The sequence below is a fragment of the Rhinoderma darwinii genome, chromosome 10 (genome assembly GCF_050947455.1).
Source record: "Rhinoderma darwinii isolate aRhiDar2 chromosome 10, aRhiDar2.hap1, whole genome shotgun sequence".
NCBI classification, from domain to species: domain Eukaryota; kingdom Metazoa; phylum Chordata; class Amphibia; order Anura; family Rhinodermatidae; genus Rhinoderma; species Rhinoderma darwinii.
In genome coordinates, this window is record NC_134696.1 from 19920496 (window position 1) to 19946101 (window position 25606).

At 44.8% G+C, this 25606-nt stretch overlaps 1 protein-coding gene across 1 annotated transcript; it reads left to right on the forward strand.

The window, feature by feature from the left end:
• The first annotated feature begins 3622 nt into the window (after positions 1 to 3622).
• On the forward strand, positions 3623 to 17633 carry NOL9 (nucleolar protein 9). Its single transcript, XM_075839445.1, has 12 exons — positions 3623 to 3938; positions 5718 to 5937; positions 6628 to 6758; positions 8426 to 8561; positions 10559 to 10655; positions 11844 to 11941; positions 12608 to 12769; positions 13022 to 13316; positions 13539 to 13650; positions 15171 to 15348; positions 15692 to 15825; positions 16876 to 17633. The coding sequence occupies exons 1-12, from the start codon at positions 3714 to 3716 to the stop codon at positions 16984 to 16986; spliced, it is 1899 nt and encodes a 632-aa protein (XP_075695560.1). The 5' UTR covers positions 3623 to 3713; the 3' UTR covers positions 16987 to 17633.
• The last annotated feature ends 7973 nt before the right edge of the window (positions 17634 to 25606 follow it).

A 25606-nucleotide genomic window follows, 5' to 3' on the forward strand; every position in this document is an offset into this window, starting at 1 on the left:
AATGCAATGCAAAACTACAGTGAAAACTGACACACAAGAGCAGAAGGGAGATGTAACTGCCTAAGATTGTACATTTATATACCATTCAGGGTACTCAGAAAGCAGGGTGATGACCCGTATTGGGCACAAAACAATAATATAACCTTAGCAATTGTTTTAGAGCACCTGGACCTGTGATGACCTGAAAACCTACAAGTGATCTAATACTTCTCACAGCTGAGTGTTTGCTACAGTTGTATCCAGTCTACACAATCTTCTCTGAGCGAATACATCAGCAGCACAAATCTGTCTCCTGTCCTGACAGTTTGCTACAATGTATCAGTGCAGGTAAAATGTATTAGCCTGGAATCCAGGCCAATTAGATCACAGAGAATTATCTAGACTGGATACACTTGTAGCAAACCTTCAGGCCTTATTTACACAGTGCAGTTTTGGTGCAGTCTAAGGGTATGTTCACACGAGGGCGTCCGTTACGGCTGAAATTACGGGGATGTTTCAGCCTGAAAACATCCCCGTAATTTCAGCCGTAACGGCATGTGCAGGCGCTTGAACGCCGCGTCCATTACGGACGTAATTGGCGCTGCTATTCATTGGAGTCAATGAATAACGGCTCCAATTACGGCCAAAGAAGTGACAGGTCACTTCTTTGACGCGGGCGTCTATTTACGCGCCGTCTTTTGACAGCGGCGCGTAAATTACGCCTCGTGTGAACAGACAAACGTCTGCCCATTGCTTTCAATGGGCAGATGTTTGTCAACGCTATTGAGGCGCTATTTTCAGACGTAATTCGGGGCAAAAACGCCCGAATTACGTCCGTAAATAGGCCGTGTGAACATACCCTTAGAAGCCACAACCAGGAGCAAATCCTGGTTTTGGTTTCAAAAACGTCACCAAAAAACTGCACTGTGTGAATATACCCTTAGCTGTAAGGGTAGGTTTACACGGCAAACTAAAAACAGCCGTAAAATTCGGAGCTGTTTTCAAGGGAAAACAGGGAAAACAGACTCTGATTTTTTTTATGCCTTTGAAGCGTTTTTTTGATGCGTTTTTTACGGACGTTTTTGGAGCTGTTTTTCTATTGAGACAATGAAAAATGGCACCAAGAAATTACATGCACTCCTTTTTATGGGGAGTTATTTTGCACGCCATTTTTTTCAAACGGCCGGAACGAAACACCTTTTTTTCCATTGAAATCAATGGGCAGATGTTTGGAGGCGTTTAGCTTCAGTTTTTTAGGTGTTTTGTTGAGGCGTTTAAAGCGTGAACATACTCTAAGGGCCAGTTTACACGTTGCGTAAGTACTGCGGATATTCCGCAATGGAATTAGTTGCGGAAAATCCGCAGCAAATACAGTAGCAGCAAAGCGGATCAGATTGAACAAATCTCATCCACACGCTGCGTAAATACGGAGCGGAAATATCGCTCAGAAATTGACCTGCGGTGCGGATATTCATTCCGCAGCAGGTCAATTGTCTTTACGTAAACGCTTCTTATAAGTTGCAGGATTTCCCTATTGAATTCAATGGGGATGTAAATCCTGCATCAAATGGCAGTTGTTCCATTTTTTGCGGTGGATTCGCAGTGATCCCGCCGCAAAAAACGGAACTCAGAAAACAAAAAAAATATTAAACTTACCTAGAAGTCTGTGTTCCATCCTCCTGGAATGCCGCTTCATCTCATGTGAGCGCCGCTGTAGCCAATCACAGGCTGCAGCGGTCTCCTGGGATGAGACGTCATCACAGTTTGGTGCGCTTTTTCGACCGGAATTCCCTGCGGCAGACAGGGCGGACACGCTGCGTGCTATTACGCAGTGTATGCGCCCCGTGTAAACTCAGCCTTAAAGTTTCTGGATATATTGAAGAATGTTCCCATTCATTGACAGCAAGCAGAGATCTAGAAAACGCTGAGGAATTGACGCACAAAATATATTAGAAAGTTGCAGAACTTTTCATTATTTGCATAAAAGTGGAAACCCCATTTAACTTGAAAGAAATAATCCCCCCCCCCCCCGCCAGTCTTACCTATCACAATAGTCAACCAGAGGTGTAGAAGACAGCGATGCGTCCGCTTTGTGATACGTGAATAATCCCCCTATGATGAAATCGCCAGGAACACTAAATTCCGTCTTATACTTGGTTTCCTGACAGCTCAGTGCAAAGTAGAAATGAAGAATCAACCCGCAGACGCAGCCCGGTCCGGGAAATATAATAACCATAATGTTCTCAGGACTGCGGCGGAGTGATGGTGCCGGTGCAGGACTACGCGTGGAAGCTGGAATGAAGTTGTCGTCTATTCATAGAGTGATTTGCTTTCCAGGGGTGACGGCTGTGTAAATACATATGATGGATGGCTCCCGCAGGATCAGCATACGGGATGATTTGTATATGTGTAGACTGGGCCTTCAGGGGATTATAGGAGAGGAAACTTTAAGTGTCGCACTAACCCTATCCAAATCTGAGCGCAGCAAGTGATTGCTCAACGGGATCAAAATGAGAGAAACATATATTCAAATACAGATAGCTGGCCCGAAGAGCTAACATCTCTGACATCGAAGAGCCGATCCTTAAAGGGGTTGTCCACTTTGGACTATCCCCTTGCATTGAGCAGGTCCCCCAGTGATGGAAATGACCTGTAATCACCAGCAACAAGTGCTCGGACTATCTGCAGCGACATCAGGTGACTCCCTCCCTTCCCTTTAAAACCTCCATGTCATATAGAAAGGGTTTGTCGCTTTATAGAGGTTGCCCAGTTGAAAACCCATGTTCGAATACCCCATTTCTGAATTAAAGCGGTTGTCCAGGATTAGTAGTAACATAGCTGCTTTCATTCAAAAACAGCGCCACAGCTGTTCACAGGTTGTGTGTGGTATTGCAACTCAGCCTCATTCACTTCAATAGAGCTGAGCTGCAATACCAGACATGGACAGGGGTGGCGCTGTTTTTAAAAGAATGCAGTCATGTTGTTCTAATTCTGGACAACTTCTTTAAATAGAGGGCGGTTCCCCCACTTTGGATTCTCATCTATCATTTAGAGAGGAGAGTGGATACAAAGAGCGTCTCTCCCTCTGGAGGACCTTAGAAATGTAATGCTTTATTTTCCCTGTGGGGGCGCTGCAGGGTAACTGAACACTTGCTACCAGGTTCCTCCACAGATTATCATTGGGGACCCTCTAACTAAAAGCGATTTTAACGGTGTTGTTTAGGAAAAAAGGCAAATGGGCCGCAGACCCTTTGTATTAATCATAATTGGGAGGTTTCAGTGATCAAATCCACATTTCTCAGACATTAATTCATATGCCATCAATGCATATAGTGGAAAAATCCCTATAACTATTGCAAAACAATATATGGTAAGATTCCAGTAATCCGGAATCTAATAGTTCAGACGGACAGAATTGGACCATTGGGTTCTGAACAACTGGAATCATGGACTTTTGTCAGGCAGTCATATACCACACAAACACTAGAGGTCGCTGCTGCGCAGTACAGCCCCTTCTGCGGCTTATGTTCACATTACTGGGCGGAGCCTGGAGACGTCAGAGCGTACGGGACGAACAGCAGCTATCCCTAGGTTCTGGCGTCTGTGCGTTGTCACACTTCCAATATAACTCTTTTCACCTAGGGAAATTTGTGGTTGCTCCTTACGCGAGCACCGTGCAGCGCTATTCAAACTTGTTCTTGTGGCGCCGCTGCTCTGGGCCCGGAATCTCCGCTATGAAACAGCGGCCGGTCACTGCCCGCCCGGGGCCCTCGTACAAGATCCGTCCAGGGAAGGCTGGATCCGTCAACAGCAAAAATGCTTTGGCTGAACGTTGTAAACTGGCAGCGGCCTCTGAACCCAGCCCGCCCCGGCCCAGTACCGCCAGTAAGGGGAGCCCGGAGCATGGCGCGCTGCTAGTGGAGGAGGGGGTGTGTGTGACCCTGCTGCAGCCCGGAGAGGTCAGTGACGTGTACACGGATGTAGGAGCGCTCAAATTGTAATTGAGTTGTTGGACCTCGTGATTTGAAGGGGAACTCCAGGCAAGATTGTGGTTGCCTAGAAACCGGTCCTGCCACCTCAGGTGACCCTCTGGATCTGTATGAAGAAAAGTTCTGCGACCTTGTAATATGCTTTGTGTTTCAGTTCCTAACATTTGTAAGATCTTTGCTTCTGGTCAGTGAATGGAAACCGGCTGTAAACTTGGCATGATCCGGTGAAAAGGCATACGGCTCTATTCACATCTGCGTTATTTCCATTCTTCAGCTGCGTCATAGGAACAGAAAGTCCAAAATAACAGGAGTGCCGGATCCGTCACATGCTGGACACCGACGCCCCCAGTAACCCATTGACTTCATGCGGCGCTACTTTGTCCCGGGAGCCCATGGGTGACGTATGTTGTACCCCACTGCCATCCGTATAACGTATACAGTCCCTCGTGCGGTTCTCTATAGATTTTCATGTATACATTGAATGGATGGATCTAGCCTGCGGGTGATAGATGCCTCATAGGGATATCTGTCACCCATAAACGAATCCAGTATCCGTTTAACGTATATATCATGGTCTCTCGTGACGCCATATCATGACGTATATGTTGAACGAATACCATTATAGTCTATGGCAAGGGATCCGCAACCTTCAGCACGCCAGCTGTTGTGAAACTACAATTCCCAGCATTCCCTGACCGCCTTTGGCTGGAATAATAAAGCATTTGGCTGTCAGGGCATGCTGGGATTTTTAGTTTTTTAGTGCTTAAAGTGCAGCTAAACGTTTCACAAACTTCTGACATCAGTGGCCAAAAAACGTGATGTGACTATATCCTAACAACCAGTTAACCCGTCAGATATAATCAGGACATGTTTTCAATCTATTAAGAAAAAAAAATCGCCATTCGCTGACAGTAAGCAGAGATCTTGCAAACGGTGGGGAATTGAAACACAATGTATATTTCAATCCGCAAAGTGAGCGAACCCCTTCTCTAAGAACAGCCACCCCCGACTGCTATCTGATCGGCTATACATTTCCCCTGCAGCAGCCGTGAATGGCTGAACGTGTAATGTAGTGATGGGCTGGGTCTGGGAGCCGATAGAGGGGTCCCGAGTAGAGAACCCCCCCCTTTATGCCCTAAGTAGGTGCCACGTGAGGATGGTCGCCAGCAGATCTGCCCTTCAACACTCTCAGGGAGTCCGGGGGTTCTTGAGTTCGCACCAAATGGTCCTTTAATTAGTCCCTTTATTGCTGCGACCGTTCCAAGATCAGAGCTCAGGGACCAAATTGTGCCACGAAGTTTATGAGAAAGATGCAGAACTGTTATTATACAACCATGAGGCGTAATTTACATCAAACTGAAGAACCACTTTAAGGCCTTGTTCACACGGTGCTCAAAAAAAGCGATGTGTAATCGCGTCAGAAACGCGTGTTTTTGCTGTTTTTTTTTACGCGTTTCTGGCACTTTTTTGGGTATATAATTAGTACTCCGATTGACTATGGGAATTAGGCGCTTTTTCGGCGCATTTTACGCACAAGGTTTTGACCTAATGCTGTTTTTTTTTTACACAACACGTTTTTTTTACACACGCTTGGAAGCTTAAGGCATGCGTTTTAGATGCTTCTTTCGCTGCGTAAAACGCGTCAAAAACGCACCGAATACACGTCTTGTGAACAAGGCCTTATTATTTCACCTTTTGGCAATAAGAAAACTTTACGTTGTAGAATTATTTCTATTTCTTTTTTTGCAGAAATTGTCTTTTATAGGTAAATGTATCCTGACCTGCTTGTACGGCAGCGTCAAAGTCCTGGGCCTGACGATCAGCTCGAGCGAGATCTCTTACGACTTGTTCTCACCGAAAACTCATGCGCCGCTGGCAATCGAAGGACTGGAGCAGAAGAAGACGCATAAAACGCGAAAGGAGATCCGAATGGAGGCGCGGACGTTGCTGCGCAAATACCTATACCTCGGTAATAAATTGCACCCACAGAGTCAGTGGTATTTTATTATTGGACGTCTGAGGCTGCACAGCGACAAAGTCACGCAAATCACGGTAAATTTGTGGTAGTGACACAACTTCTCTATAGGAGGAGAAGATGTGAGTGTAAAATTGTCAGTAGAGTTGAAGGTGAATTTTTTTTTTGCAGCATTGAAGTCACAAAGCAACTGCGATTTTACTACCATTTGTCTGTGACTTCCTATCGCATGTAGCCGCAGCCTTAGAGGTCGTGTCATTGATCTTAGGCCTCGTTCACACAGAGTTTTTTGCAAATTCCATTTGGGATTTTGAGGCAGATTTTGTCCTTCCTACACGTCGTTTGGCTCGTTTTTCGCCGCGTTTTTCGCGCCCATTTAGTGCTATGGGCAAAAAACTCTGCGAAATACGCTTTCTCTGCCTCCCATTGATGTCAATGGAATGTCAGAGGCGTAAACGCGCGAAGATAAGTCATGTCCCTTCTTTCTCCCGCGAGGCGGTTTTACCGCTCGCGGTAGAAAACCGCCCACGCCTCCCATTGAAATCAATGAGAGGCATTATCGGCCGGTTTTTGACGAGTTTTGCGGAGCAGTTTCCGCTCCAAAAAGCTCGTCAAAATACTCAGTGAGAACAGGGCCTTACATTACAGAGCCGCCATTGTAATACAGACCTCCTCTTGTTCCAGATTGCAGACGAGCCGTAATGAAGAACTTCAAATCCTGCTGCTCCATCCTGCTGCTCGACCGTTTGGAGGATACAGCAGTCAACTACATATTGAGTCACCCAGAATATGCCAAGATCTTTAGCACAGAAGTGGTACGAAAAGCACAAATAGTCCTGTTCACTTTTAGGGGATTTGGTGAAATCAAAGCACAAAAGCAAATCTTAGCAATTTTAAAGGATATTTTACAATTTATATATACACAGAATCTATATAAAGGTTAAGGCATTGTGTACATACGTGGCATTACTTATCCTGTATTATGCTCCAGAGCTGCACTCACTGTTCTGCTGGTGGAATCACTGTGTACATACATTACATTACTTATCCTGTATTGATCCTGAGTTACCTCCTGTATTATACTCCAGAGCTGCACTCACTATTCTGCTTGTGGAGTCACTGTGTACATACATTACATTACTTATCCTATACTGATCCTGAGTTACATTCTGTATTATACTCCAGAGCTGCACTCACTATTCTGCTGGTGGAGTCACTGTGTACATACATTACATTACTTATCCTGTACTGATCCTGAGTTACATCCTGTATTATACTCCAGAGCTGCACTCACTATTCTGCTGGTGGAGTCCCTGTGTACATACATTACATTACTTATCCTGTACTGATCCTGAGTTACATCCTGTATTATACTCCAGAGCTGCACTCACTATTCTCCTGGTGGTGTCACTGTGTACATACATTACATTACTTATCCTGTACTGATCCTGAGTTACATCCTGTATTATACTCCAGAGCTGCACTCACTATTCTCCTGGTGGTGTCACTGTGTACATACATTACATTACTTATCCTGTACTGATCCTGAGTTACATCCTGTATTATACTCCAGAGCTGCACTCACTATTCTGCTGGTGGAGTCCCTGTGTACATACATTACATTACTTATCCTGTACTGATCCTGAGTTACATCCTGTATTATACTCCAGAGCTGCACTCACTATTCTGCTGGTGAAGTCACTGTGTACATACATTACATTACTTATCCTGTACTGATCCTGAGTTACATCCTGTATTATACTCCAGAGCTGCACTCACTATTCTGCTGGTGGAGTCCCTGTGTACATACATTACATTACTTATCCTGTACTGATCCTGAGTTACATCCTGTATTATACTCCAGAGCTGCACTCACTATTCTGCTGGTGGAGTCACTGTGTATATACATTATATTACTTATCCCGTACTGATCCTGAGTTACATCCTGTATTATACTCCAGAGCTGCACTCACTATTCTGCTGGTGGAGTCACTGTGTACATACATTACATTACTTATCCTGTACTGATCCTGAGTTACAGCCTGTATTATACTCCAGAGCTGCACTCACTATTCTGCTGGTGGAGTCACTGTGTACATACATTATATTACTTATCCCGTACTGATCCTGAGTTACAGCCTGTATTATACAAATTACCAGCAAAGAGTACTGGGAGATTTCAGCTCTGAAACCTGCAGAACTGTAAATACAGCTCCTATGTATAAAACAGGCTGAAACTCACTTAATTCAGCTTCACTGACTGTAATGTGTTCCTGTCCACATAATTCAGAGATCTAGAAATCTGAGCTTTGAGCCAAAGTCGCACAATAATGAGAAGGAATTGGCTCCCTTTATTTTAGCAATCGGCCGGGGTCCCAGCTTCCTTCTGACTGGTCTCAGATTATCAGTAAACTTTTGCCTGTGCTTTCAGTATGATTTGGTCTCCGCACTGATCCTATAGAAAATAATGTTTGTTTTTCAGAAAAGGAAGAAATCTTCCAGGGCGAGTGATCCGGTGCTACATTCTATAGGAGTCCAGAGTTGTGATCCAGGGAAAGTAGTGTCCATGTCGGAGGAAGCAGCGTCAGCCGCCCAGCAGTTAGTCAGCGCCTGCCTTGGTACGTATTATTGGGTCCTCGCAACTCCCTTTTACAAATGGCTGCGCCCCGTTACTATCATCTTTTGAATAGGAACACTGTTTTTTTGCTGTGGCGTCTATTAGAGTTAAGAATATATTGTACACATTCTGATGTCTGAACCTGACGATAATACAGAGATGAGCGGCGCTACAGACACTGATTATTGCTTCCTTAAGTAGTCACAGATCACTTTTAATGGACGTTTCTCCTGTTCCGAGCCACTGATTGACTGACATGTAGTCCCCCCCCCCTTCCTAAATTTTGCAGCAGTGTGTATCATACAGATCTTTGTTCCTGCTGCTGCAGAACCTCTTGATACTCACCAGCTTTTGCAGGTTATTATAATGCACACCTCAGCTGCTGCAGAACATCATCATACCCACCTCAGCTGCTGCAGAACATCATCATACACACCTCAGCTGCTGCAGAACATCATCATACACTCCTCAGCTGCTGCCGAACATCATCCTACACTCCTCAGCTGCTGCCGAACATCATCCTACACTCCTCAGCTGCTGCCGAACATCATCCTACACTCCTCAGCTGCTGCCGAACATCATCCTACACACCTCAGCTGCTGCCGAACATCATCCTACGCTCCAGCTGCTGCCGAACATCATCCTACGCTCCAGCTGCTGCCGAACATCATCCTACGCTCCAGCTGCTGCCGAACATCATCCTACGCTCCAGCTGCTGCCGAACATCATCCTACGCTCCAGCTGCTGCCGAACATCATCCTACGCTCCAGCTGCTGCCGAACATCATCCTACGCTCCAGCTGCTGCCGAACATCATCCTACGCTCCAGCTGCTGCCGAACACCATCCTACGCTCCAGCTGCTGCCGAACACCATCCTACGCTCCAGCTGCTGCCGAACACCATCCTACGCTCCAGCTGCTGCCGAACACCATCCTACGCTCCAGCTGCTGCCGAACATCCTACGCTCCAGCTGCTGCCGAACACCATCCTACGCTCCAGCTGCTGCCGAACACCATCCTACGCTGCAGCTGCTGCCGAACATCATCCTACGCTCCAGCTGCTGCCGAACATCATAATACGCTCCAGCCGAACATCATAATACACTCCTGAGCTGCTGCCGAACATCATCCTACGCTCCTCAGCTGCTGCCGAACATCATCCTACGCTCCTCAGCTGCTGCCGAACATCATCCTACGCTCCTCAGCTGCTGCCGAACATCATCCTACGCTCCTCAGCTGCTGCCGAACATCATCCTACGCTCCTCAGCTGCTGCCGAACATCATCCTACGCTCCAGCTGCTGCCGAACATCATAATACGCTCCAGCCGAACATAATCATACACTCCTCAGCTGCTGCCGAACATCATCCTACGCTCCAGCTGCTGCCGAACATCATCATACACTCCTCAGCTGCTGTCGAACATCATCATACACTCCTCAGCTGCTGCCGAACATCATCATACACTCCTCAGCTGCTGCCGAACATCATCCTACACACCTCAGCTGCTGCCGAACATCATAATACACACCTCAGCTGCTGCAGATTTTTGGGAAAAGGATAGTTTCATATCTATTTAATTTTGGTCTGGACTCTCCCACGCCTTAATAATAGGTTGTGCAGCAGCTGTGGTGTGTATACAGTATTATAAGAAATAATGACCCCCCTCTGACCTGTATAAATGTGCTCAGCCTGCTGTCTCCTGCTTTTATAGGATCATGGAACTCCTTCAGGACTTCTAGTATTCGTATAATATACAGTAGAGGGGACATTACCTCATATATAATCTCCACCTGTTGCAAACTACAACCCCCAGCATCCCCTGACAGTCGAAGGCAACAGCTGGAGGTCCGCAGGTTGTGCCAGTCTACAGCTCCAGCCTCACTGTGGACAGAAGAGCGAAGAATCTTTGACCGACCCCTCACTGAGCGCTGCCGATACTGCAGAGCGTGCTCTTATGCTGTGTTATGGGATTTGTAATATATATTTTTTTCTTTACAGAGGAAGACCACGGCTGCCCCATTATTCTGGTTTGTGGCCCCAAAAATGTTGGAAAATCAACGTTCAACCGATATCTCCTCAACCAGCTGCTCCAACAGTACGTCCTTCTATTCGGCATTTATGTTATTACCTTTATTAGACTGAAAGATAATTCATTCAATAACGATCTGCTCCATTAGGAGTTGGAGGTAGTCCGAAATACACCTGTTTCATTAGGAACTCAAGGTGATGCTTTGTGCTTCCACCATACTTTACACTGCAGCTGTTTGTTCTGGTTGGCGGGACAGCGCCTCTTAAGATGAGTTCTGCACATATACAGGGGCAAATGAGAAATGAGCCATAGTAAGGGTATGTCCACACAAAGTGTAAACACACAGATTTTCCGCAACTCCTTTCTTTTGCCGAAAATCCGCAGCATAATACAGTAGCAGCCGAGTGGATGAGGTTTGAACAAATCTCATCCACACGCTGCGTAAAGAATCAGCTGAAAAAACATTCAAAAGTTGACCTGCTGTGCAGATTTTTTAATCCACAGCATGTCAATTTATGCAGCGGAATCGCTATCCTATTGCGGGTTTTCCCCATTGCATCCAATGGGGAGGTAAAAGCTGCAACAAATAGCAGATGTTGCGATTCCACCTCAAAAAACGCAACTCAGAAAAAAAATAAAGATTATACTTATCCAGATCTCCCTGCTTCTGCGTCCAACCCGGTCTCCATGTGACTGCCGCAGCCAATTAGAGGTTTCAGTGGTCCCATGGGGTGAAACGTCTTCCCAGGAGGCCGGGCTGGGGGAAATCAGAGGGACGTGTCGCCAAGGGAAGTATAGGCTTTTTTTTTTTTTTTTTTTTTTACCTGCTGTTTTCCGCAGCGGACATTCCGGCTGAAAGTGCACAATTTGGTGTGGTTTTTCTCTGTACTTTTACGCAGCGTATCTGCCCTGTCTGAACATAGCCTTACTGGAAAGGTGCCATAAATGTGTGATAGATGTGGGTCCCACCTCTAGAGCGGCGCCTCCTGACCCAGTCCTACCTCCTGTCACTGGGCTCCGGCCACTGACAAGGCGGCTGGGTTTTCCGTAAACGGCTGAGTGTGTTTTCCTACGCTGTTTCCGAAACGCCCCTAGATGTGCATGGGAGTTATGGAAACCGCGTAGCCCCAGTTTTCAGGGATGTCTTACTCCAGTTTCTGAGCCAGGGCTATGAACGGCCTCCGGCTGACTCCCCTCTCCCAATATCTGTCCCTGGATTTCCTCCTTAATTCTCTCGACTTTCCATTCTTGCAGCATCCCGTGCATTGAGTACTTGGAGTGTGACCTGGGACAGACTGAGTTCACCCCTCCCGGCTGCATCTCCTTGATCAGCATAACTAAGCCTGTTCTGGGTAAGTGTCCTGGTTTATGGCAGCGCATTAGCAAAGGGGCCAATGGTAGATCCACCAGTGTTCAGTGTATTCAGGAAGGAAAGTGAGTGGTGCACGCAATCAATAGTGAACTGACGGAGATCATACAGCAATAAGAAGGGCTGGACCAGGACTTTATCTGTGCCGTGTCAGCCGGACGCATGGGACTAAAATTGGCTCGGGACCTTCCTCTGAGCCAGGATCTATAAGAGCGGTGACTGCCCTGGTTGACTCAACATGTTCATGTATTACATTCATCTGAATGTCTGCCATGTAATACTACATTATACCTGCAGTGGCCGCTGCAGGGAAGGTGTTTGGCTCACCTGCAGCAATCAGCGGATCGCTGCGGCTGCTCTTGTAGTTGACTGTATATAGAGCACCCCGTTAACTCCATATTCAGGTGGAAAGACATATGATATAATGTCCTGATAGGGAATAGACCACATAGTGGGTAACATCACATGGTGTAGTTGCTGATTTTTGATTGGAGTGACGGACTTGTTCTACAGTAGGGGGGTGGTTAAAGTGGATGGGAATCAATAATGAAGATGCATAGGTCAATTCTGTGATCTGAACGTTTGAACCGTTGCTCTCGGGTGCTACCATTTTCTTATGATCGTCTCATTTTCCTATTTCTGATTTTAGGGCCTCCGTATACTCAGCAGCGGGACCCTCATAAAATGGTTTACTTTGGGGAGACCTCCTGTGAACAGGACATGGAGCGGTTTATTGAGTCGGTGAAATATGTCATTGCCAGTTATAAGAGGGATCAGCCGCTGCTCATCAATACCATGGGATGGGTTAAAGGTCAGTTTCGGCCATTATTTTTTTATGCGATTAGAACTGTTGCCTTGCAGCGCTGGGGTCCTAGATTCGAATCCAACATCTGCATGGAGTTTGTATGTTCTTACTGTGTTTGGTGGGTTTCCCCCGGGGACTCCGGTTACCGTCCTGACTGATCGGAAATTTTGAGTGTCGACCACTAGCGCTGCGGAATATGTTGGCGTGATATAAGCAACAGAAATAAATCTATGACATACTTGCTGTCTCCTTTTTCAGGAGTTGGACTTCTGCTCTTGATTGACTTAATACATCTCCTTTCCCCAAGTCATATTGTGCAAATGACCGCCAAAGACAAAATCATGATGGAGCCGCTGACGCCTAAATACGTCAGGGACTCTGCAGGTTTTATGACAAAAGCTCAATCACAGGCCCAGTGCAAAAACAGGAGTCTGGACTTCACGGATGAGGAGGAGCAGGACTACAATGACCAGCCGCAATCTCGAGCATCCGGGGGACATCACCTCATTCTGATTGAGAGCAGCTTCGATGGAGCCGGAGATACTGACAATATGTAAGTAGCCGCTCCGGCAATACTAGGGGCCAAAAACGACTCCTCTGAGGTCTCTAGAGAGTTCCTCCAGTATCCCTCCACTACATTGTGAAGAGGGATGGCAGCCTAGCCCATCATGGTCCTAAATTGGGATCTAATCCAGAACCCCAAAAAATTTTGGACACTTTTTGGAATGTACAGCATCCCTGTGTTTCATTCTTATGATGTTCTTCTTTTTTCTAGACCTTGTCATAACTGGATCCTGCGTGACCTCGCCATGTTGGGATATATCAGTAAATTACAGCAGTTTGATCCAGACCAGATAATCCCATTGAATGGCCTATTACCCTATGAGGTGAGTTTCCGGATTCTAATAAAATTCTTATAATCTGGCATCAACGGGACCTGACTGATGCCGGATTAATGGACGGTCATTGACTAGTGTATAAAACTCACCTGTAATGGTGGAAAAAATAATAAATTGTTCACACATAATTTGCTGCGATCAGTGGAATTTCCCAATTGGTTCTTTCTGCTCGGTCTTCTGTTCTCGTGAAATTCTACGTTATTTTTCAGGTCTGCGAAGGAAACCAGTTCCGGATGATCAAATGCTGAATTAACGGAATTTCATGTTTTTTTTTTTTCTATAAATGACATGAATGTAGATTTGTGCCTCAGTTACAGCCCCCCCCCCCCCCACCTGTTTACATTGCAGCAGAATTGGTGGGTGTAAGAGTTAAAGGGTAACTAAACTTTTGACATGTCAAAAGTTTTGACAGGTGGTGGTCCGAGCACTGAGACCCCCCCCCCCGATCGCTAAAACAAAGCGACAGAAGCACTTGAGCCACTTCATTCTGTTCGAAAGGCGAGCAAGCAGTGTAAAGACTTTTTGTTGAGCCTGTAAACTGCCAATCAGAATGAAGTGGCACAGCACTCACGTGAGCGCCTCTGCCGCTTCGTTTTAGCGTTCGGTGGGGGTCTTACTGCTCAGACCCCCACCCATCAAAACTTCTGACATTTTACTATGACATGTCAAAAGTGATGTTTTTAAAAAATGTAGATAGCCCTTTAAATGTTTCTGATGTGCCCAGTGTAATACTTTGTCTTCCTTGCGGATCTCTAACCATTTCATAAGACTTAATAACACTTCTCTATGTCGATCCTGCCGATCTAGAATTACAGGGATTGTAATGAACATGTTACATATATATGGCATGAATATACAGGGGACGAAGCTTCACAAATCTGATGCAAAGCAGAAAACCTCTAGAATGCAACAAAGAGGGATAGACGTTCTATGTAATCCATAGGGAGTTTTACGGATTTGCATGCTTAGAGGTTCATGTTTGCCATCGGCTCTTCGCATGTATGGCTACTTGATGGAGATTTTAAAGTACGCACTTTGCCTAAAATGATGGAAGATTAAGGCTGGGTTCCCACGGGCGTAAAAGTATCCGACCTAGAACCCGCTGGGAATTCTGCTCGAAAAACCGCACCAAATTGTGGTGTTTTTTCAGGTGGAAACGCCACTGTGGAGACAAGCGATTTAAAAAAAGTCTATACTTACTACCTGCAGCTGTTGTCATGGCGATGCCTCCTTCTGTTCCCCGTGCATGCCGGCCTCCTGGGATGAGGCTGCGGCAGTCACATAGGATGAAGCGTCATCCCAGGAGGCCGGCCTGGACAGAAAACAGAAGAAGGCGTTCCTATGGCAATGGCCGGGGGTAAGTATTAATTTAAAAAAAAAAGAAAGAAAAGATACTTTCCTTTCTTCTTTGCAATTATTGCAGTGGAATCGCAGCGTTTGTCGCAACAATTGGCTAATTTTCCCGGTTTTACATCCTAAAATGAGATTGTAGATTTCTTACTTTTTAGGTGCCTTTTAACGCGGTTGCTCTGCGCGTGATTCACGCGGACGTCGCTCCGTCTCACATCATGTATTCCGCTAATGCCAGCTGGGTCGGTCTCTGCCACATTCTGGATGACATCAGCAGTCAGGACAGCGGCCCTGTTGTACTAACTCAGACTCCAATCAGCGACTGCTTGGGATTCGGTAAGATACATTTATATTCTACATTTATTTTTAATCATTTTGATGTTTATGATCCAGAAATTCTGCACCACAAATCGTCCCATGCCAGATTCATAGGAATTGACCTGATAGTTTGGCACTTTGTGGTTCCTGAAGACGATGGTGAAAGCTTTCATGTATATGTCAGGGCTATAGCATCAGCCAATCAGCTCAGGGCTGACATTAAACCAATCAACGCCGGCATATGGGGTAGGAAATTCATCGTCGTGATCGTGGCTTAACATTGCGTGTACTTGTAGATGGCGGCACATGCATGAGCGTGTATTTATCATTGTGTATTCTGACTTCTTGTCTTTATGATCAGGTATCGTTCGGGGAGTTAATATAGTAAAAAAGGTCTACCACATCCTAACCCCTCTGCCACCTGAGACTCTTCGACTAGTCAATTGTTTGCTTATAGGAAACATATCCGTACCCCACGGCATCTTCAAGAATCAGGTATGAACACCTTTCTGTCTATATTTCGGGTGTACTAAGTTCAGCCGCATGCTCCTTCTCATTTATGAAAATATTCGGAACCTTGCTGGTTTTCTATGGAGTTCGGAAGACTCTTTAACCCCTTGACGCATTATCACGTACGTGATAAGCGTCATGGGGAAGTATGCAGGGCGCTCACGGGCTGAGCGTGCTCCATACTCAGCAGGTGTCAGCGGTGTATTACAGCTGACACCCGGGACTAACGGCCGTTTACCTGGCCGTCTAACCCCTCAGATGCTGCGGTCAATCGCGACCACAGCATCTGAGTTGTTGAATAGAGGGTGGGGGTGCTCATCGCCGACAGCTCATCGCCCACCCCCTGCAAGCAATCGGGGGGTGGCAATGGTTGTCATAGCAGCCCAAGGGCCTGATGTAGGCCCCCAGTACTGCCTTCTTCCAGGTCTGTACAAATGACAAGTGTTTTGTACCAGCGATCCTGTTTCGAGTCCCCTAGAGTGGCTAATAAAATGTGTAATAAAAAAAAATACCGTTATTTAACTTGCACGGTAAACGCCGTTAAAAACAGAAAAATGAAACCGCCAAAATCGCTGTTTTTTTGGTTATCATAGCGCTACAATTTTTTTTAGAAAAAGTCATCAAAAAGTTGTATATACCAAAAAATGGTACCAATAAAAACGACAGCAGCTCGTCTCGCAAACAATAAGCCCTCACACCGCTCAATCAACGAAAAAATTAAAGTTACAGCTCTCAGAATGTGGTGACACAAAACAATTTATTTTTTATTTTTTTTTAACAAAGTTTTTTTTCTTTTGTGAAGTATAAAAAAAAAACTATAAATTTGGTATCACCGTAATTGTATTGAGCAGCAGAATAAAGTTAAGTTGATGTTTTTACCGCACGGTAAAAGCCGTAAAAACGAAAGCCAAAAAACAATGGAGGAATCGGGTTTTTCTCGTTTCAGCCCGCAAAGAATTTTTTTTCATTTTCAATTCCCAATACGTTATATTCAATATATTCACACATATTTTTTTTTCTCCACTTTTATTGTAGCCTGGAGTAGAGGGTGACCTTCCTTATGTAACCACAGAATATGATTTCTCTATATACGGATCTGGGAAAATAAAGCTGAAAAAACATCTCAAAAGAAGGGAACATCTATAAGAATCGTATCATTCTTGCCAAACTTAATTTTGGTACTTTATGTGGACCTATCAGCCCTCCTGACATGTCTGGTTTAGCAAATACAAATAACAATGCTGGAGTGTCATTTCTTCAAACTTTACAGTGTGCCTTTCCTCTGTTAATACTCCTGGAAATGTGTAAATTTATATCTGGGCGTTACCCCTGTCAGTGGAGATTGTGGAGGAACACGCTTTATTGACGAGACTAATTGTAACACCTAGTTATCCATTTATTCATACATTTCCAGGAGGACCAACAGAGGGACGGCACAACGCAGAGTTCTAAGAAAAGTTCAGAACAGCTTTTTCATGGCTAATGCAAGTATTTATTAAGTCGGGAGTGCGGACAGCTCCTCTCTAATAATTTAAGATGACAAATTTTAGAGTCCATCTAGATGAATGGCAGCAGCTTTCCTCATGTAAATATTTTCTGTTAAAGTTGTGGGCTTTTTTTAATAGTGTCGTGTGTTTAGAATTTACTAGGGTACTTTGTAGGATTAGCAGTGTTTATATGTCACAAAACAAATTGAAGTCTACTTGTATTATATGTAAATATTTTTATATTGCAAGGACCAAGCCCTTTCCAACGTCTGGAGTTTTGCAATAAAGATTTGTCAAGAAAAATAATAGCGACTTGATCTTTCATCTTAGGACTTGAGATTGTTCAGTTCCTCACCGCAAAGTTTACTGTACCAGGTCTACTGCTTGTAAGGCTCTGTTCACACCACATTTGGCTGATTGACTGCACCTATCCCTATGGTCCCATTGACCTGACGTGCTTTTGGCATACGTTTGGGAGGTACGCGTTGATATACGTATTTTTTAATGTATGGAAGAACTTAAAGGGGTTGTCCGAGATACCATCATATTTTCAAAAACCCCTTTAATGTATGTAAGTTATAAATATAAATACATGTGTAATATTCCAAAGTGGCCCCGTTTCCAGATCCTGCCGTGGGGGAACTTAACGGGTGACGTCACTCTCTGCTCCGGCTCTGCCGCTTTGTTGATCTTGAATTATTTGGCGGGTATATGACACGTCACTTGTCACGTGGTGTATATCGGCTTGTTCTGTTGTAATGCGCATGCGCGGCCCCTGCTGTTATCTCGAGAACAGCAGGGAGTCATTCATGGGCCCAAGTTCTTATCTGTGAGGCGGCATTCAGTGGCTACTTACACACCTCAGAAAATAACTTCTTACTAGATAGTGGTAGGTCATGTCATCATGGATATTGGGCCTACCTTACCCTAGTCCTTGGGATGGTAATAAACAGGTGTCTCCCCAATCAAAAGTGAGACACCTGCTTATCCTTATGCCCCCTCCATGTTACGGGAAGGATTACTAGAATATTTAATGATTTTCTTTTCTTAGAGGGAATGTCCATCCTTTTCCTTCCTTCAATCTAAATAGACTTAAAATGTTCTGCTGATTTTAATTTCTTAATATATTTTTAGAGCAGTCATCGCTTTGTTTTTCCAAATCCCCTTCATAGATATAAATTTAAAATATCATTCTGCCTGCAGCCACCACTAGGGGGAGCTTTCGGCATACTGTCAATACATTGAACTCAATAATAACACTGTTCACCAGATCCTGGGCGAGATTTTTCATGGCAAAACAATCGGGGGTGATTGAATAATCGCATCCACAGTGATCTCAGGAACGTCTCTACATAGTTGAACTACAACTGGGTGTAAAGCAATTTCAAAGGAATGACCAGAAGTGTCCCAGAACCTCGAGACTATGATCGGGTATTGCATTCATGACCCTGACTCTCCAGTTTAATACTCTTGTAATTTCCAGTAGTTTTCTGGACTAAAGCTCTTCCTTACATTTATTGTTATGCTTTATAGAAGCTCAGCCTAGCTATTAGGGGGGGTGTCTGACAACAAGCTTGCTGACTGTTTCCAATGATTACCAGAAGGGTGCTAAATACAGTCCTGAACTATAATGCAGATTATATATATATATATATATATATATATATATATATATATATATATATATATATATATAGTGAAGGAAATAAGTATTTGATCCCTTGCTGATTTTGTAAGTTTGCCCACTGTCAAAGACATGAAGACATGAACAGTCTAGAATTTTTAGGATAGGTTAATTTTACCAGTGAGAGAGATTATATGAAAAAAATAAAATAAAAATCACATTGTCAAGATTATATATATTTATTTGCATTGTGCACAGAGAAATAAGTATTTGATCCCTTTGGCAAACAAGACTTAATACTTGGTGGCAAAACCCTTGTTGGCAAGCACAGCAGTCAGACGTTTTTTGTAGTTGATGATGAGGTTTGCACACATGTTAGATGGAATTTTGGCCCACTCCTCTTTGCAGATCATCTGTAAATCATTAAGATTTCGAGGCTGTCGCTTGGCAACTCGGATCTTCAGCTCCCTCCATAAGTTTTCGATGGGATTAAGGTCTGGAGACTGGCTAGGCCACTCCATGACCTTAATGTGCTTCTTTTTGAGCCACTCCTTTGTTGCCTTGGCTGTATGTTTTGTGTCATTGTCGTGCTGGAAGACCCAGCCACGAGCCATTTTTAATGTCCTGGTGGAGGGAAGGAGGTTGTCACTCAGGATTTGACGGTACATGGCTCCATCCATTCTCCCATTGATGCGGTGAAGTAGTCCTGTGCCCTTAGCAGAGAAACACCCCCAAAACATAATGTTTCCACCTCCATGCTTGACAGTGTGGACGGTGTTCTTTGGGACATAGGCAGCATTTCTCTTCCTCCAAACACGGCGAGTTGAGTTAATGCCAAAGAGCTCAATTTTAGTCTCATCTGACCACAGCACCTTCTCCCAATCACTCTCAGGATCATCCAGATGTTCATTTGCAAACTTCAGACGGGCCTGTACATGTGCCTTCTTGAGCAGGGGGACCTTGCGGGCACTGCAGGATTTTAATCCATTACGGCGTAATGTGTTACCAATGGTTTTCTTGGTGACTGTGGTCCCAGCTGCCTTGAGATCATTAACAAGTTCCCCCCGTGTAGTTTTCGGCTGAGCTCTCACCTTCCTCAGGATCAAGGATACCCCACGAGGTGAGATTTTGCATGGAGCCCCAGATCGATGTCGATTGACAGTCATTTTGTATGTCTTCCATTTTCTTACTATTGCACCAACAGTTGTCTCCTTCTCACCCAGCGTCTTACTTATGGTTTTGTAGCCCATTCCAGCCTTGTGCAGGTCTGTGATCTTGTCCCTGACATCCTTAGAAAGCTCTTTGGTCTTGCCCATGTTGTAGAGGTTAGAGTCAGACTGATTGAGTCTGTGGACAGGAGTCTTTTATACAGGTGACCATGTAAGAGCTGTCTATAATGCAGGCACCAAGTTGATTTGGAGCGTGTAACTGGTCTGGAGGAGGCTGAACTCTTAATGGTTGGTAGGGGATCAAATACTTATTTCTCTGTGCACAATGCAAATAAATATATATCATTTTGACAATGTGATTTTCTGTTTTTTTTTATATCATCTGTCACTGGTAAAATTAACCTAGCCTAAAAATTCTAGACTATTCATGTCTTTGACAGTGGGCAAACTTACAAAATCAGCAAGGGATCAAATACTTATTTCCTTCACTATATATATATATATATATATATATATATATTTCCAGTACATCCCTCATGACAGCACTACAGGAGGTTGCCCTCTTGACCTCTGTAGGGACAGGAAGACAGAGAGGTTAAAAGGCCCCTCCCACCACCCACTTGCCAGTGTTCTTCCTGTCCCCACAAGGGTCAGGAGCAGAGAGCGTCGCTCCTGTATTAGTGCAGGAAAAAACTCGGGCAGGGGGCAAGATCGGGGGGTCCGTGCACTCCCCCTTCTCTTCCCCCTAAAGCCCAGGCTAACACCCCTCATACGACGGGTCCCTTAGCTCCCTCCCTAAGACACCTACCGGAGGAATCCTAGGCAGGGTTCTGGTAGTGTGTGGGGGCTGGGGTTTCCCAAGCAGGCTTCGGCCGGACCGCGGACCAGGCGGGGACCGGCAGCTCCATAGGCATGGACGCACCGGCAGGGATCCTCGCTGCACCGCATAGCAAGCCTTAGCGCCGGCTATGGCGGCTGCACTCCAGGTACACGCTGGACGAATAGCCGACCGGATATGACGTCGGGCTACTTCCGGTCCGCGGCCATCTTGGAAGGCGGGAAATTCAAAACGCCCGCATTTAAAGGGACACGCACAGGTATGTAGTTAGAGCTGATAACTCTAACTTGGATTTATTTTTTGTGGTTTGCATATTGCATTGCCTGTTACCTGTCGCGATATGGAACTTCCTCGTCCTGATGGAACTCCAGATATGTCCCAGGGTCACGTGAGTCTCACCCTTGGGGAAGGGTATGACCCCTTATGTATGTACACCATACTTTACCTACCTTCTGTTTTCTCTAGGAAAAAGATTTCTCTCAGAGACAAACTGATAAAAAGAAGGTTAAAAAATGTGCGACTTGTGCAAAAAAATTGCCAGAGTCTCATAAAAAACAATTGTGTCAGGATTGTATTGCCAAAATACTAAAGGAGGAACAACCAACGTTCATGTCCGAACTTAGGACTATGATTCGTGAGGAAGTGGGTCAGTCAGTAGCCTCCCTCGCCACTCCGCAAGAAACTCCCTCGCACTCCCGGGCAAAAAGACCACGGATTGAAGTGGATCAAAAATATTGGCCTCCTTCTCAGGGGTCGGACTCTGAACAGGAGTGCTATTACCTATCGGAAGATGAGTTAGAAGAAAGAGACGAACTCTTACCTTCAACTTCTTCCACTCAAGAGAAAAAAATTTTCTTCTCTTCCGAGATGTCTGATACCCTAATTCAAGCAATACGGGAAACTATGGATATTCCCGAAGTGGACCAACCACATACCATCCAGGATGAGATGTTTGGAGGTCTAACGGGAAAGAAAACAAGGGTTTTTCCGGTAAACGAAAATCTTAAAAGAATGGTGACAACTGAATGGGAAGATTCAGAAAAAAGGCTCTTCATTTCAAGAGATTTTAAGAACAGACTTCTCTTTGATCCAGAGGACACTAAGCCTTGGGATGAAATCCCAAAAGTAGATGTCCCAGTCGCCAGGGTTGCTAAAAAAACCGCAATCCCCTTTGAAGATTCCTCTCAGTTGAGGGACGCCATGGACCGAAAGGCAGACGGACTACTAAAAAGAGCGTGGGAATCTTCCTCGGCCTTGATCTCAACTAATATCGCGGCCACATCAGTAGCAAGAGCAATGTTCATATGGCTAAACCAGCTAGAGACCCATCTGATGATGAAGACATCACGACAAGAGCTACTAGAATCTCTACCTTTACTAAAAATGGCAACCGGATTCTTAGTAGACGCTTCAGCGGAATCTATTAGATTTGCTGCCAGGAATGGGGCTCTCTCAAATGCTGCTAGAAGAGCATTATGGCTCAAAATGTGGTCAGGAGATACTAAGTCCAAAAACAAGTTGTGTTCTATCCCATTTACAGGGTCTCTGATGTTCGGTCCTCTCCTTGATAACATACTGGAGAGTGCAACAGATAGAAAAAAGGGGTTTCCTGAAGAGAAACCAAAAAAACCCCCTCAATTTGGAAGATTTCGCCAACAGAGGGATCCTACTTCACAGAACTACAGCGGGAAAGGGAAGTCCGGTCGCTGGAGTTACCCCAAAGGGAAAAGGGGTCGAGGATATCTCCTTAACCCAAATAATTCATTCCAGCCCTCAAAGCAATGACGCCAAGAGTGTGGGGGGAAGACTCCTACAATTTTATCCCGAATGGTCGAGAATAACCCAGAACCCCTGGGTTCTAAAGATAATAGAAGAAGGATACAAAATAGAATTTTCCTCCATTCCTCCAGAGAAATTCCTAATAACCCAGTACCAAGCAAAAGATCTTCATCAGGTACTTATCCAGGACGTCCAGAAATTACTCAGATTGAGAGCCATTTCCCCAGTTCCCCACAACGAGATATGCAAGGGCCACTATTCGAAAATCTTCTTGGTCAAAAAACCAGATGGTTCCTACAGGACAATAATCAACCTGAAGTTCCTAAACAAATGGGTGAATTATCGGAAATTCAAGATGGAGTCTATCAGATCGACTATTCCTCTAATAAGGGAAGAGGCATCAATGTGTACGATCGATTTAAAGGATGCGTATTATCACGTTCCTATCCACCCCGCGTACCAGAGATTCCTCAGATTCGCAATTCAGGACGGTCCTTCCATTCTCCACTTCCAGTTTGTCTGCCTCCCCTTCGGCCTTTCCTCCGCCCCCAGAATTTTTACAAAAATTATGGCAGAGATCATGGCATTCATAAGAAGTCAAGGTATAGTAATTATCCCATATCTAGACGACTTCTTGTTGACGGCAGATACTCCTGCTATCTTAGTCAGTCATCAGTCACAGGTTCTTTCCCTACTACAAAAATTGGGATGGATAATCAACTTTCAGAAGTCGAGTCTTCCTCCCCAGAAACAGAAGGTCTTCTTAGGAGTACTGCTAGACTCCTCCCTTCAACATTCCTTCCTCCCAAGAGAGAAACAAATACTCCTACTGGCAGAAGTAAGAAAATTTTGGGGGAAAGACGCCTGTTCCATAAGGGAATGTATGCGGATGTTGGGAATGATGACATCTTGCATCCAATCTATTCCATGGAGCCAATTTCACTCCAGACCCTTACAGAATCTGATCTTATCCCGGTGGGATCGAAAACAAAACTCCCTGAATTTAAAAATGCAAATTTCCGAGACTGTGAAATCATCTCTCCTGTGGTGGCTCTGCACAAACAACATAGACAAGGGAGTCCCCTGGAGAACTTCTCCTTATGTAGTGATTACCACAGATGCCAGCAAACACGGCTGGGGGTCAGTAATCCAAGACCAACACTTTCAGGGCACATGGACTGGTCAAATGAAGATGATGTCTTCAAACTTCAAAGAACTAAGAGCTGTATGGGAGACACTTATAAGAGCTTCACCCACCATAAAAGGGAAGCATATAAGAATTTTATCGGACAACACGACAGCAGTGTCCTTTCTTCGCCATCAAGGGGGAACAAGACACACTCTTCTTCAGGGCCTCTCTGCACAAATTTTCAGTTGGGCAGAAGAAAACGTCCTATCAGTCACGGCAGTCCACCTAAAAGGCTCAGAGAACCTATCAGCAGATTTCCTGAGTCGGAAAAAAGTAGACCCAGGAGAATGGTCCCTAAACAAGGAAGTCTTTCGTTGCCTAACCCGAAATTGGGGTTATCCACAAATAGACCTGTTTGCCACGAGGAAAAACACTCAAGTAGAGACATTCTTCTCCCTAAATCTCAGAGACAACCCATTGGGAGTAGATGCATTGTCCCAACACTGGGACATGGATCTGGCCTATGCCTTTCCTCCGTTTCCTCTAATACCAATGGTATTAAGAAAAATCCAGGAAGATTTGACAAAGCTCATCATTATTCTTCCCTATTGGCCGAAAAGAAGTTGGTTTCCAATCGTACAATACATAGCGTTGGAAGATCCTATCATGCTCCCAGTCAAGGAGAATCTTCTCTCCCAGGGTCCCTTATTCTTCCAGGGAATAGAGACTCTGAAATTGTCAGCCTGGATCCTGAAAGGCAGATCTTGAGGAACCACGGTCTGTCAGACGAGGTAATTTCAACTATCTTATCAAGTCATAAAGAAGTTACCTCAAAAATCTATCAAAAGATTTGGAAGAAATTCTGTTCCTGGCATGGAATCCCAGGACCAGATCCCTTTTCTCCCAACATTGCAAAAATCCTAGATTTTTTACAATCGGGATTCAAAAAAGGACTTGGCCCTAGTACCTTAAAAGTGCAGATTTCAGCCTTAGGTAATTTTTTTAACACTCCTCTGGCTGAACATCGGTGGATCAGAAGATTCACCCAAGCGGTCTCTAAACTGAAACCTTCCCTAAAGAAATCCGTTCCTACCTGGGATTTGAATGTGGTGTTAACGACTCTTTGTGAGCCCCCCTTTGAGCCGCTCGACAAAATTAGTATGCATTTTTTAACTCTAAAAGCTGCATTCTTAGTCGCTATTACTTCAGCAAGAAGGATTGGAGAAATCCAATCTCTATCAATCATAGAACCGTACCTAAAAGTACAAGAGGATAAGATCATCCTAAAGCTGGATCCCTCATTTATTCCAAAGGTATCTACCGCTTTCCATAGAGAACAAGAAATAATTCTACCTTCCTTTTATCCAGATCCAAAAGACCAACAAGAAGAAAAATTCCATTGCCTGGATGTCAGGCGAACAATTCTTCAGTATCTGGATAGAACCTCCTCCTGGAGACGAGATAAAAATCTATTTGTCCTATTTGGGGGAAAGAATAGAGGAAAGAAAGCCTCAAAAGGCTCTCTAGCGAGATGGGTAAAAACCACCATACAAGAAGCCTACAAGTCCCAAGGACTATGTGCCCCACAAGGCATCAGAGCCCATTCAACAAGGGCAGTCTCGGCATCCTGGGCAGAAAGAAGAGAAGCCTCTATTGACCAAATCTGCAAAGCTGCCACTTGGTCAAGCCATCATACGTTTTACAAACATTATAGACTCGATGTGCTGTTCGATACGGATT

Bases quoted from the DNA above. Each gene is read 5' to 3' on its own strand.
- NOL9 (XM_075839445.1), top strand. From the start codon at position 3,714: ATGAAACAGCGGCCGGTCACTGCCCGCCCGGGGCCCTCGTACAAGATC. The intron at 6,759-8,425 runs GTACGAAAAGCA...TTTGTTTTTCAG, and splicing joins AGATCTTTAGCACAGAAGTG to AAAAGGAAGAAATCTTCCAG. The intron at 8,562-10,558 runs GTACGTATTATT...TTTTCTTTACAG, and splicing joins GTTAGTCAGCGCCTGCCTTG to AGGAAGACCACGGCTGCCCC.